General features: G+C 40.7%; 1 protein-coding gene across 2 annotated transcripts in view; it reads right to left on the bottom strand.

Annotated features, from left to right (window-relative positions):
- Window positions 1-3,325: 3,325 nt before the first annotated feature.
- Egfr (epidermal growth factor receptor) overlaps window positions 3,326-13,881 on the bottom strand; it is a 151,621-nt gene continuing 141,065 nt past the window's right edge. For both annotated transcript variants that reach the window (XM_074099977.1, XM_074099967.1), the window contains exons 2-5: window positions 10,585-11,985; window positions 10,230-10,362; window positions 6,805-8,641; window positions 3,326-6,693 (exon numbers count right to left, since the gene is read on the bottom strand). In XM_074099977.1, coding sequence (XP_073956078.1) covers window positions 5,848-6,693; window positions 6,805-8,641; window positions 10,230-10,362; window positions 10,585-11,985 — 4,217 coding nt within the window. In that variant the 3' untranslated portion in view covers window positions 3,326-5,847. The remainder of the gene's footprint in view (window positions 6,694-6,804; window positions 8,642-10,229; window positions 10,363-10,584; window positions 11,986-13,881) is intronic.

Here is a 13,881-nt window from a genome sequence, read left to right as displayed (position 1 = left end):
GCCGCGGCAGCGGCCGGCGAAGTGCCAGGACCGATATGGCGGCGTTTCATGATATGCCTAGGAATTTCATGATCTGCCTAAACTGGCCAAATCATGAAATGGCGGCGTTTCATGATATGCCTAGGAATTTCGTGATCTGGCGGATTTTACGATCGGCCGACGACATATACATCAGATCTACCTAACAGCAAGGATGTTGTAATGGCAACATATGGAGAATACAGCCTAACGTCCAATAGTCTGTACAAATAATATTTACCCTACGAAGGGGAGACTGCCCTAGTGTATACCTGCGAGGAGAACAATTACCCTCGGAAACAAGTATAAGATACCTTGGTCTCCATTTAGATAGAAGATTAACCTGGGCCAATCACATCAAAAGAAAAAGAAAAGAAGCAGATCTCCAGTTCAAAAACTTGTATTGGTTAATAGGTCGACACTCTCCGCTGACACTGGAAAACAAACTATTGGTATTTAATAGTAGATTATTGTCGTGGCCTCGAAGTAGGCAATTGCTGGCTGAGTATGTGTATTAAACGGACGAGCTAACTAATACGAAGCCAGCAATTGCTATTCCAGCCGAGACTAATATAAAGCTTTTCTCAAAAATGGTGAATAATTCTGAAATAGAATAAACTTTTTCTCAAAATATATTGTAAAATTTAATTTTATTCCAATATTTTTCATTTAAAATAAACTGCAGGTGTATTTTTCCACCGAAAACACCACAAGCTATTTCAGACCCAATAGAAAAAGTCCGGAGTTCCAACAAAATATCTGATACCGGCCATTAGACTTGGCTGTATACGACTTGTGCCAACATTTCCATGGCCGCTGCAGGACCACATGCACACGCTGCACCGCATGCTGAGGGTGGGGGAGGGGAGGGCGGTGCTGCCAAGAGCGCAGCCCAAGGTAGGTATAGCCAATATTTGGAAGAATTATATTTTTTCTTTTAGAAACAAAATTTTTACTCGCAAATGTGATGAAAAACATTGTATGTCGCACGGGCGGTACTAGAATTACGAACATCGACTCATTAAAGCCCTCAGTCTTCGACTTCGGGCTTCTAATCGACTCTCGTTCGTAATTACTTATTTACCGCCCTTAGGACACAATGTACTATTCTAATCGTTTTTTATGGTTAGAAAAATTTAACTTTATTTAATACTTACTGTGTTTAATTCTAGTTTTAAAAAAAATGTTCGAGCTGTCCTCCCCCTGCACCTAAAGCACGCCCGACCACAGATATGGATAGGTGTATATATCTGTGCGCCCGACATACAAACATTACGGTAGCTAGTCGCATTTCTGCTTTCATTGTCATAAAAGCTGTGTCTATCCTTTCAGTTAATACCTCTCGCGTGGGCAACTGGGCATGGGACTCGAGTATGGGAAAAGATTATCCAGGTCTTCTCAAATTGGCAAAATTGCTGTTGTCTCGCTTGAATGCTCGCTGAAACACTTACTAGATGCTATCTGAAACGCTTCTATTTATTTTGTGAGCTTTTAACTAAAATAACATGCTCAATGCTGATTATAAAAAAAATGCTCAAGTTTATCAACACTTACAATTTTTTCAAGTTATGTGTAAAGGAAGGCGGGTGACATTGCCGGTTGGCTTGTCGCGAAGGTACCTAATGATAATTTGGTAGAAAGAATTTTCCATCTACTACAATATTTAATGGGGAAAATGAAACAACGAGCTAGTTTTTTAATTATTTAATTACATTTCTTTCATCAAGGTACAAGTACATTTAACCGCAAAACGATCGTGTCGGCCCGTTTAGCACACGACGTGACTATTTACATATAACATAAACTATTTTTTCTTTTTATACGATTATACAAAATTTTAGAAATAGTACCTACCATTATAACAGCGAAGAGAACTGTAAAGACTTGCTATTGTACAGAATTGACATTTGCATTTTATACGCTGGAAGAATAACGTGAGAATTTTATGTGGAAATCTGAAGATATGTAGCGAGGTCCCTACTGGGAGAGTTAACTCGCGTGGCAGCCATTTTTGGTGCGATTTTGAGCACAGTGTCGAACAAGACCATGCTTCTTGCGCTTGCCTCGCGAGAATAATCACCGTTGAATTTGAAATATGAAAGGCCTAGGAGAAAGTTACATGCCTAGTTCATTTTCCCAACCAAGTCAAAATCTACTTGTGGGCAGATATTTGTCATTTTCAAAAATGGAACTTTTATTTATAGTTTATAACATAAAAAATAGGTTGTCCCTGATATAAGCGAAGGAAGGTTTTTCGACAGGCCAAATATCACTAGATGGCGTTAGTATCGTGAGGTATGTTTAACGTTTCAGTCTTGCTTGCGATTGGCTCATTTATTTATTTAAATAACCAATCACGAGCGCGACGCAAATGTAACTTGGATCTCACGATACTAACGCCATCTAGAGATATTTCGCCTGTCGAAAAACTGTCATTCTTCGCAGATGAAGTCGCAGCCAACAACTATACCTAGTGGGTTCATAATAAATTAGGGCTGTAATTTTAGCGCTAATATTTCGAATTCAACACGAATTTGTTCCATTTTTGAACGGAATTATATGCGCCGGGAACGGGTGCGCGAATATATTCTAAAACTAAAAAAATCGTTTAGGTTAAATTTTCAAGTCGTCCAAAAACGTTTTCAGGATGTATTTAACAATTAATTCTTTTCAGATCTGAATGTAAAAAAATATCCATTTAATTTAATTTAAATGCAATTATTATTACGTCGCACATTTCGGGACCAATAACCTTTTAAATAAGATTCAAGATTCAACATTCAAAATGGTCGAATCTCATGCCGATTCTGTACAATTGTAAGTTTTAAGTGTTCCCTTTGCAATAGGAAGATAATGTTTGAGCTTTTACTTATTAAGAAATAACTATTTTCTTCTCTTCTTATATTCAGTTTAATTAAACTATCAAAATCCTTACCTCAGGAGTATTATTATTAAATAATTTACCGGCTAAAAAGATCCGTGCCTTATTTCCGTTTGATTAAGGAAATAAAAAACAGTTTTTTTGGAAAAATTTAACTTTCACGAGGCCGGTAAGGACCTGCTCAAGTCGTTATTCGAAAATTATATACACGAGGTCGTTGAATCGATTATGTTTTCAGTTTACAGGCAGTATGGATTCATTTTTTATATTTCATATTTAAAACTTTAACGCACAAGAGCGTTAATATGTTGAATCATTTTTTACTAATTCTATTAAATTTTCAAGTGGTCAAAAACTTCAAATAATTCTTTTAAAATGTAAACTATTTTTAAAAATATACAACTAATAATAATACAAGTCTTGTAAGTTTTAAGTGTTCCCTTTGCAATAGGAAGATAATGTTTGAGCTTTTACTTATTAAGAAATAACTATTTTCTTCTCTTATATTCAAATAATTTACTCATCTGACCGAATCCTTACCTATGAAGGAGTAATTATTATTAAGCCGGGTTTAGACCGGCAAGAAAAATCGCTCAAGTCGTACTCCATTGCGAGGCCGTAAAGCCATCGAGTACGTTTGATTACAGGAAATAAAAAAGGTAAGTTTTTTTAAAATCACACTTAATGTCATGTGGTAAAATCATTTAGGCGACCTCTTCATAGGTAAGGAGAGTAATTATGCACTTTAACATTAGTATCAAGTCGTTATTTCAAAAATGTATACACTATCAAATTTTTGTTGTTATTGTAATGAATGGCACAACTTTACTCTATAGTTTACCAGCAACTATGGAAGATACATTTTTATATTAAATTAAAATTTAACGCACAATCCCTCCACGCGTTATATGTATGATATCTCTTTATTACTAATTCTATAGCATATTTACAAAAATACATGGCAAACGAGGGTTTGGTCAGATAACAAGGCTTATGTACACTATTATATATACTATATAATATGTTATAATATATTTGCATTTTAGTGGAATATTTTATATTTTGTGCTTTAATTTTGTAATTACAGAATGATTTTTGAGTTTTAAGCGCTATTACGTTTATTAGGAAACATAAATAAAACTTTCATTAGGTACCTACGTAGTTTAAAATTAAATTTATCCGAATTACCTATACGTTTCATTTCATTGAAAACTGGTGTAATCAGTACATAGTATTGATCGAGTGGTTTGACCACTTTCAATGTTTAAAAAAATATTATATTGTAGATACACAATACGACGGAAAAAACAACTTTCCACCTTTATTTTAGTACAAAATATTGAAAACGCAGTAAAATCAAAAACCATCCCTCAGTAATCATAAAACAGGCACAACTCTTAATATTATTGTCTTTTTAACGTTGCCCCACATTTATTGCGATATTTACACGTTGACTTAAAAACCTATTTGTTCTCTAATTTTGCAGTTCTGCAGAACAAACAGACCCTTCGTATCAATTTGCTTGTTACTGTACGTAAACTTAAAAAAACAGGAATGCATGATTCTTCTCCCTTATACCTGTAAAACTAAGGGTCTACGCTAGCTGACGCGGTTTGCACGGAGCGGGTGGCTGTCTGTTGAAAAACAGTATGAGCAGCGCTAACTGCGCGCGTCGCGTGCCACGGATTGCACGTGCACCCGCGCCCGCAGGCGTGCGCCCGCGAAGTGCACCCGCGCCAGCTAGTGTAGGCTAGGCCCTAAAAGCCTTTGCACGTTGTGTTTTAAACGCACTGTCGACGCGCGTTCCTTAATGAGCATCGGCAGTGTGGTTTTCTTTCCATAGAGCAGCCATACAACTCGTGTGCGTATCGCGTTTGTATAATGCAAACGCGCGTCGACGGCGCGTTGTAAAAATGCCGTGTGGGCTGTTTCAGGGCTGAAACATGGTCGTTCTGATTTTTTTTGATAAAGAAATGTCAAAATTAAGAATAAAGACAATTTTTTAACTCGCATATTGTTTCCTCTAGAGCAAACATGAGATAACGTAGAAGTTAACGTCAAAATACACATGCTTTATTGAAGGCCAAGAAGGCCAATGAACGACAAATCTTATTAATGTCCCTTTTATTAAAAATAGATCTCGTCAAGTAATTCATTTTGCTATTCGATTTAATCGAATGAATCTATGTAAGTACAAATAAAAAAAATGGTTTTATGTTGGCAGGCAAGCATCAGAAGCAAGACTGGCTCCTATTAGTATGTGAAATGTAGAATGACGTCCAAAAAGGCTTTTTTTTTGGCAAGAACTATAGTAGATAACTAAAGTATTTAACATACAGCTTAAAAAATCAATAGCTGAATACAAGAATCAGTTTGTAAAACAGTAAATTTGACATGATAAAATTAATTTGATAGCTATACTTCTAAAATGAAGCATACCGCTAACGTCTGATGATTTAATGGCAAACCCTAACATTATATTCACAAAGTTCATTATTCCAGCCTTTGCGTTACATTTCGCTGGTCCCCAATGTAATGTAATAAGTCTATATCACAGCTTTATAATTATATAACACACGCTAAGCTACCTAACTTCGAGAAACATAAACATAGCCTTCCTTATGGTAAATTAATAAATATCTTATGCATAGTGGTGCACGAGCACCTAATAAAAATATTTTTACAATTTTGTTTTATAACAGTTCCTTACACAGTTATAGTAAAAAAATAACAAAATGCTTTATTAATAACTAAATAAAATTCTTAAGTTGATCTGTTCCCAACAAACTACCTAACACTAGCCATCACTCTAATGGCACGGAGCGCGGGAAGCGCTTTAAGTAAAAACAGTCAGCGAGAGATCACTCCGGAGCAGAGTCCACTCAGGCCACGGTCCTCACGGCCGACGCAGCCTTCCGGCAATGCGACCACATCAATCAGCGACCAACTCAGACAGTGGTTTCGTTCTTGCGAAGCGGCTGTAATTCCCTTTGCAGGTCATTGTAGTACTCGTGGTCCGACATGGACTCTTCCTCGACGGAGCGCTGCGGCAAGTACTTGCTGGTGCCGGGCTGCGTTGGCTCCCCGCTCGCCCCACTCGCGTCGCTCGTCAGAGACTCCAAGGGCACCGGCTCGGTGGGAATACCTAGCGTCTGTGTCGGTACGTTCTCGTCACTCATCAAGTACTCGGGATTGTCCACACACCGCTTGGGCCCGAGCCCCACGAAGCCGCTGTACCGCAAGTCTTTCTCCTGGCTCTCTCCGCCTTCCCCGATCAAATCCATGTAAGTGGAAGCGTTTTGGTTGTGCTGCGGTGACGGCATCAGGTAGTCGTCCTCGTCTAACGGTAAGTTCAGCTTTAAGTTACCAACTTGAGCTTCTTTCACCTTTGACATGCTGTCAAAGTTACCTTCGTCTGAGCCTTCGGGCCGCTTCGGGTCGCGGTATCGAGAGCCCGATCCGTCCGAAGCACATACCCCATTGTTGTAGTAGTGCCTTAGTTCTGGACCATCTGGGTTAGATTGGTTATACCTTAGCATCTCGTGGTCCCAGGCCTCTGCTTTGGAGTTATCAGGAGTAACGTTCTCTGGGCTTGTGGCATTATTGGGCCAGGAAGATGATGTGCAAGGCTTCAACGAACTAGTCTGAGTTTCTAAGCCAGCGCTGGTCGCCGAATTGGTAGTGACCGTGCCAGCAGCTGCCTTAAACTTGGGCTGGAGGTACTCGTCGGCTTCCACCACTGACTCTGGACCTTCTATCGCTGATGAGAGGTTCCTTATTAACTCCTTTTCATCCTGAAATATAAAAATAAAACAACATTAGTATATACTCTTCTTTCTTATTGAGCTTTACATATATTATCATAACTTAATAAGGTAGAGTTTCAAGAAATATGGTGCAGTTACCTGAGAAGAATAGGATGGAAGACGCATAAACTTGTCACCCGGAATAACCAGATATCGACCGGGATCCCTCGCCATATCAGCGAATGTGTCAGCGAGCTGTTTGAACGTCGGCCTGCTCTCAGCGTCCAACATCCAACACGACACCATTATGCAGTATATGTCCAACGTGCAAATGTTAGGTTGAGGCAGTTTTAGTCCGTTCTCAATCAACCCGGGCACGTTCTTAGCGTAAATGTTTTCATACGGGCGTGCACCGTAACTAAGAATCTCCCAAATCGTTACACCAAACGCCCAAACATCACTCTTATGTGTGAATATCCTGTGCTGTATACATTCCAAGGCCAACCATTTGATCGGCATTTTACCACCAGCAGCTTTGTACTCGACCTCGTTTATATCTAATAGTTTTGCTAAGCCAAAATCGGTTATCTTAACACAATTCGGGGTTTGTACTAAAACATTGCGTGCTGCCAAGTCTCGATGGACCAGCCGTTTCTCTTCTAAATATGCCATTCCTCTGGCTATTTGAGTGCACCAGTTCAAAAAAGCTTTCGACCCTATCTTTTCCTTATGTGTTCTAACATAGTCGAGCAAGCATCCAAGCGGCATCAGCTGTGTGATCAACATCATCTGATTAGTCATACATACTGCAAGCAGCTGAAGAAGATTCGGGTGTTCCACGCTAGCCATAATGTACGCTTCTTCTAGGAACTCTTTACTCGTGCTTGCACCTGTTCCTTCTTTCAAAACTTTGATTGCCACTGGAATCTTAACGTTTCCGCCTTCTGGGACCCAGACTCCTTTATACACTTTACCGAACGCGCCGAACCCGAGCATGCCGCCTCTTCGCAGCTCGCCTTCCTTTACTATTCGCAGTTTCGCTAAATTGGGCTTGACATCGGTCGGACTAAGCGGCTCGTTGTCGTCACAGCCAGTTAGAACCAAAGTCATTTTGACGGCCTCTTCCTTGGCCTTTGCGTTCTGTCTGCAAGTATACCCAATTATTCCTAGTATCAGCAGCAATAAGAAGGCTATGATTAATACAATAACTAGGACTATGGACGTTTTGGCTCCCCTAGGAAGCGCGCCCTCTTTGAGCGCCGAGCAATAAGGTTCGTCGATCGTATTTTGTTGTTGCTCGTCGAAGAGTATCTTATTTGGCACGTCCGGAGGGCAGGAGCTGGTGCAGTTGAACGCTTGCTTGTTGTCTATTGAATTGGATTCACCGAGAAATACTTTAAGGGATTGGCATTTGGTGCAGTCTGTAGAATCGGGACCCGTGCAGCCTCTGCACGCGGGGTGGCAAGGCGTGCACGACCTGCCATTGACATCGGTGAAGTGGTCCTTAGGGCACTCGTCCTCGCACTGGTCGCCGCGTTTGAACCCGTTGCAGACTTGGCAGACTTGCTCATGGATGCCGAAGCCAGTGCACTTTAAGCAGAGAGGGTGGCATTTTCGGCAGACTATGGTCACTTTCCCTTCCAATGGTTTGACATTGCCGACCCATTCGTTGTAGTACCCATCGGGGCAGGGTTCGTTTTCCCTGAGGCACTGTTGAACGGTGGCTTCGACGGTGATGATGGCTTTTTTGCAGGAGTAGCAGCCTGTGTCACCGACAGTGTTGTCGGGGCCGGAGCAGCCGTTGATGCAGTTCGGGTGGCAGGGAAGGCAAGTGCCGTTTTCTGAGACGAAGCGGGATTCGGGGCACTGTGTGACGCAGTAGGGCCCGTCGCGCACGTGCTGGCAGCGGGTGCAGTTGGCTCGGCTGGGTCCAGTACAACCGTCGAGACACTCCGAGTGACATTTCTCGCACGTCTTCTCGCCTGACTTGTAGAGCCTGGAATGTGAAATAATGGTACGTGAGAAGTGTAACAACTAACAACTGCATAGGAGTGTTTTCGTTAGGCAAGTAAACACGGATGTAAAAAAATGTTCAACATAAAATAAAATAAAAATTGTGGACATTATTATCGTGCAAATTCTTTGAAAATAAATTGATATTTAAATTAGTAGGTATAAGCACAGTAAATGGGTACCTAAGTCGATATACCAGCCTTAGGAAATTCGTTTAATTGATTTTTTAAAGTAGTTTTTGGCTGGACTTTGGACTCAATTTTTAATCAGTAACAATTTTGATTTCTCTATCAATCTGTAAATACGAGTAAATACATACAAACATCGAGATATAAAGCTTGCCATTTTCATCAAGTAGTGAATAGAAACAAGTTTTTAGTTAAGATAGGTGAAGGTGCCCAAAAATTGTAAAGGGTTTTGAACTCTGTACTAATTTTGAACACCTTGACCGCTTCTAATGACATTATATACTTATTGCTGTGTTGCTTCTATACGGACGAAAGATTGTGCGTTAGGTGCAATCTAGGTCATAAGTATTGATTCAGTCATTGCGTCAATTTATATGCGTATTTACAACTATCTTCTTGTTAGTAACATAAAGTTGTGTATGTTTTTAAAGTCTTGGTAATCGAATCTACTACTATCGTACCCCCGCCAAGACCAAAAAAAGAAGACGGGGCATTACCTACTCTTTTCATCTTTCATCTAAGCGTTTCATCGTATTTTCAAGCCCTCATAACATCGTCCTAGTTGACAAACACTTACAAGCTCATAACGCTTTGGCTGTAAAAAGTTATCAGAGCCAAGGAAATCCAAGCTCCTTAACCCTGGCTTTATCTATGGCTGGCTAATCATATATACTCGTTCTCGTACTCAGCCAGACAGTCCGATAAAAAATTATGTCACAGGTCTTGAATTTTATGAATAATATGCATAGAGTTATGAAACTGCTAGGTCACACTTTAAAACCAAGGTGTAGAGTTAGTAAAGCCAGGGTTAAGGGGCATTACTTTTCCTTGGATCTGATAACTTTTTACAGTGAAAGCGTAATAAGCTTGTGTCTTGCCGCCATTTTCACATGAAATGTTTTTGGTGGGATAAGAAATTTCTTTATCATCCCAAATATTGATATTTTAATTTTAAAGTAATACAGCTAGCTTTTTTACTTATAGTTATAAGTCATTACGACAATCGGCCTTATTGTTTTTTCTGAAGCAGAAACTGTCTTAAAAATGGGAAATCACTTACTAGGTCGACTATACATATGTGTTGTGTAGGATAATAATATGACTGTATATTAAAACAAAAAAATATTGCATTGCGTTATCTAGGAGTAAATGTAGTCTTTAACTTTCGCTTGTTTCATGTAGAATAAATAAATGTTTATGGGCGGTGGTGATCTCTTACCATCAGGAGACCCACTTGCTCGTTTGCCATCTAGTCGAATAAAAAAAACTGGGGATTACGATGTTCATAGGCCCTACAGTGTAATAAATAAAAAGTCCTCTAAGCTGCACCACCTGTGCAATGTACGAACACAAGACGGAATGTACTTATAAAGCTATACGTACCCTGGCAACACGCTGCAGTTATGTATGCAGGTCTCGTCGAACTTGAAGTTTCGGCAGGAGAGGCACTGGTCCGGCCCAGGGCCCCAGCAGCCGTCGGCGGAACATTGAGGATCGCAAACCAAATTCGCTTTTTCTGTTAAAAAAATATTACTTAGGAAAGGTCATCGTCGACACAAATCGCTGAGCAATGCTGGTTAATAGTGTTAGTGCTAAATTAAAGGACAGTCAAAACAGAATTAATGTCAACATTCGCTTGCATCAAAAAAGAAAATCGCTATGGCATTTTTTAAAGTAGATTAAACTAAAAAGAACTATGAGGATCCTCATTAACAAAACATCGCACGCTTGGACTCACCACATGCTGTCAAGTTTCCATTCTTCTGTATGATCTGCTTGTGGTCCTTGGACTTCACCAGTTTGTTCCATGCAATGTTATCGGCGAAGCAGAGGTTGCTGTTCTCCATAATCGCTATGGCACCTGAGTTCACTCTCTTCAAAGACTTCAGCCCTAAAGACTCCAGTGAAGTCTTGACAATGTACAGAGAAGCGAAAAGGTTCTCGACCATCTGCCGGCCTCCGATGACTTCCAGGTTGCGGAAGTAAGAGAGACTCGTGAAGTTAGGATGGAGTGCCTGCACGTTCAGATAACCGGTGACCTCCCGTACGGTGCTGAACACCTCCAAACGGTCCGGGTCCATTTGCACGTACCGCTCTCCGAACGAGTAATCCTGGTTCACCTGCTGAAAACCAGTGAACGTCATCTCCAAGATCTCTATCGAGCCGTCTATGATTGTGCAGTCTTTGAAACTGTCGATGTTCCCAGAATGTATAGGCTTCTCCGCGCGGCAAGTCTTCGGGCAGGTTACATTGCAAGAAATGCATTCTCCATTCACTGCAGTCTTGTCAGGTGGACAACTCCTCACGCACGCGCCGGTGTCTTTTAAGAGATGCTCTGGACAGCTGCGCACGCACGTGGCACCGTAGGCGTATTTTCCATTTGGATTTGGCTCCCAAGAGTAAGTAGTGGAGTTGTATTTTTCCATTCTCGGACATTCTTGTGAGCAAGTGCCTTCGTTGTAGAAGTTGCGGCAAGCGAGGCACTGCGACGGGAGCGGGCCGGTGCAGCCTCCTGCGCAGAACGTGTTGCAGCAGTCGCGCGGGTTGGGCCCGAAGCAGCGGCCTTGCGCGCATTGTGGACTGCAGTTTGTTTTAGAAAACTTTTGGCAATTCTTGTGTCCTTCGCCCCAGCAGCCCGCCTCGCAGCTGGGATCGCAGCGAGGACAGACGCGCTCCGGCGCCTTGAAATCGTACACGTAAACATAAGTCGCGTTAGTGCCGGTGATAATTTCATCCCAATTTATGGTCTTCACATGGCAGAGGTTATAATTGTTATAAATTCCGACGCTCCCGCGCAGGATGTCGCGCAGCGCCGGCAGCTCCAGCGTGAAGGCCGTAGACATGGTGACCATCAGCGCGAACTCTTCGTCTCTCACGTTTAGCTTGAACAGTGTCCGTCCTCGAATGATCTGGAGTTGAGGCAATATAATCCTGCGCACTTTCACATGTGAAATCAGGACATAGCCGGTCACTTCCCTGATGTACTGGAGGAAGGACAAGTCCATGGTGTCGTTTTCCAGCCATGTCAACTCTAGATTGCCGTCTACATAAGTACAATTGGTGAATCGGTCTCGAAGATTCCGGTAGTGGGTGTCGCGGTTCGAGGGCACCGACATCCGGCCGTTTGTTCCGATACATACTGTAAAAAAAGAAAAATAACTGTTAGAATATAATAAACTAGCCGTTACCCCCGACTCCGTCCGCGCAAAATTCGTTTATCGCTATCCCGCGGGAACTACCTACGCAATTTTCCGGGATTAAAACTATCATATGTCCTTCTCCGGGATTGAAACTATCTGTATACCGAATTTCATCTAAATCGAATCAGAGGTTTAGACGTGATGAAGTAACAAACAAACAAACCAACAAACAGACTTACAAACTTTCGCATTTATAATATTAGTAGGATTAAAAGTTGACTCATTCAACTGATTAGTCAATAAAATCTAGGTTGTATAAAAAGGTCCTTGAAGGATCTTCGAGTTATGAGCTTGACTAACGAAGAGGCGGGCCGGTGTGGGCGGGCTCTGAAGCCAGTTTCCCCGACCACGGTACACGAGACACGCGCTTGTTTCTGACTAAATCGGTGGTAACAGCATCCAACGCTGCTTCGTTGTAAAGCTCTTAGTTGAAACGTCAAGCGGGGCCACGTTTGTACAACGCATTAGGGATAAACGCAAAACATCAAAGCGTACACCGATCGCGTCCAAACTTTACCGTTACTCGGTTGTTATTCTAACAGACAATAAAACACAGTTGTACTATTTTCGATACTAATGTTGCAAGACTAAGTTGGAATTTGTTTTATTGTTTTGTAAATGAAATAACAGAATGTCAATTGTTAAATTTAGATTTACGGTCAAAGCGGATCGGTAGCGATTCGTCATGATAAAGTTAGGGTTACTTATTTTATTACCAATTGTAAAGTGCTTAGACATGTATAATATCCTTAATAATTTTAATTAATCATGGTACCAGTACCAGTTGGATACTTACCAATATATAACCGATCATCTTGGAGTTACGCTTATAAGATTTTGTTAAAAATGTCATTATTAACCCTTAATTTGACAAAATTAAAAAAAGTTCATGATATAAACCTCGTCGTTACCTTATAGTCCGAAAAGTTTTACATTTAAAAAAAATACAAAAAGATAGTCTTGGACGTGCTCTATAGTTTGGGACGCTACTTGCGTGGATACGTTAGCTCCGTCTCACGTCACAAGCACCGCTCGGAGAGCTGGGGCTGCAGCCGAACAAGCGCAAATAATAAAGTCCAGAAAGCACTCACAGCTATGCGCTAACTACGACTTTGTTGCGCTGGCTGTAGAGACTTTGGGCCCGTGGTCGTCTCAAACAAAAAAACTATGCAAGGAGTTGTCCACAAGGTTGGTCCATGCCACTGGTGATCTCAGGGCTGGCTCCTACTTTGCCCAACGGCTAAGTCTCGCGATCCAGCGTGGCAATGCTGCCAGTATCCTGGGATCCTTGCCGCGGGTCAACTGCGATAGTTTGTATTTTTAAATTAGTTTTATTCTCCTACTTTTTTTATTAATATTTGTAACTTAATGTTTTAAATTTTTAGTTGCTATTTTTTCAGTTTAGTTATGATATTGATACTGTGTTAGTTTAGTTTTTACTTCAATTGTACCATTTAATGCGTTTGTTTAAATAAATAAATAATTTTGTATTATAAACGTTCATAATGTATAATTACATTATGTATAACATGAAAAAAAAAGATAGTCTTGAATCATATTCATTGTGGCATGTCAAATTAAGGGTTAATACAAACTTTTTTGCTGACTGTGCTTTTTATTGATTGTACTGTCTTGTATTGTCATGCAAACTACATTTCCGTAATCATGTCGAAACCATTAACCGTTAAGGAGTTCTGTTCTGTAAGACGATCCCGGCTGGACTACCAGAATTTCACTACCAGATTAATGTAGGTATAACATCAGACTTAGATAAGTACACCAAATTTCACGTCAATCCGACCAATCGGTTTCATCCATTAAATTGAGATTTAAAA

This window comes from Choristoneura fumiferana, chromosome Z, assembly GCF_025370935.1.
Source record: "Choristoneura fumiferana chromosome Z, NRCan_CFum_1, whole genome shotgun sequence".
Lineage (NCBI taxonomy): Eukaryota > Metazoa > Arthropoda > Insecta > Lepidoptera > Tortricidae > Choristoneura > Choristoneura fumiferana.
Note: the sequence above shows the minus strand (reverse complement) of the source record. Positions and strands in the feature narration are given on the sequence as shown.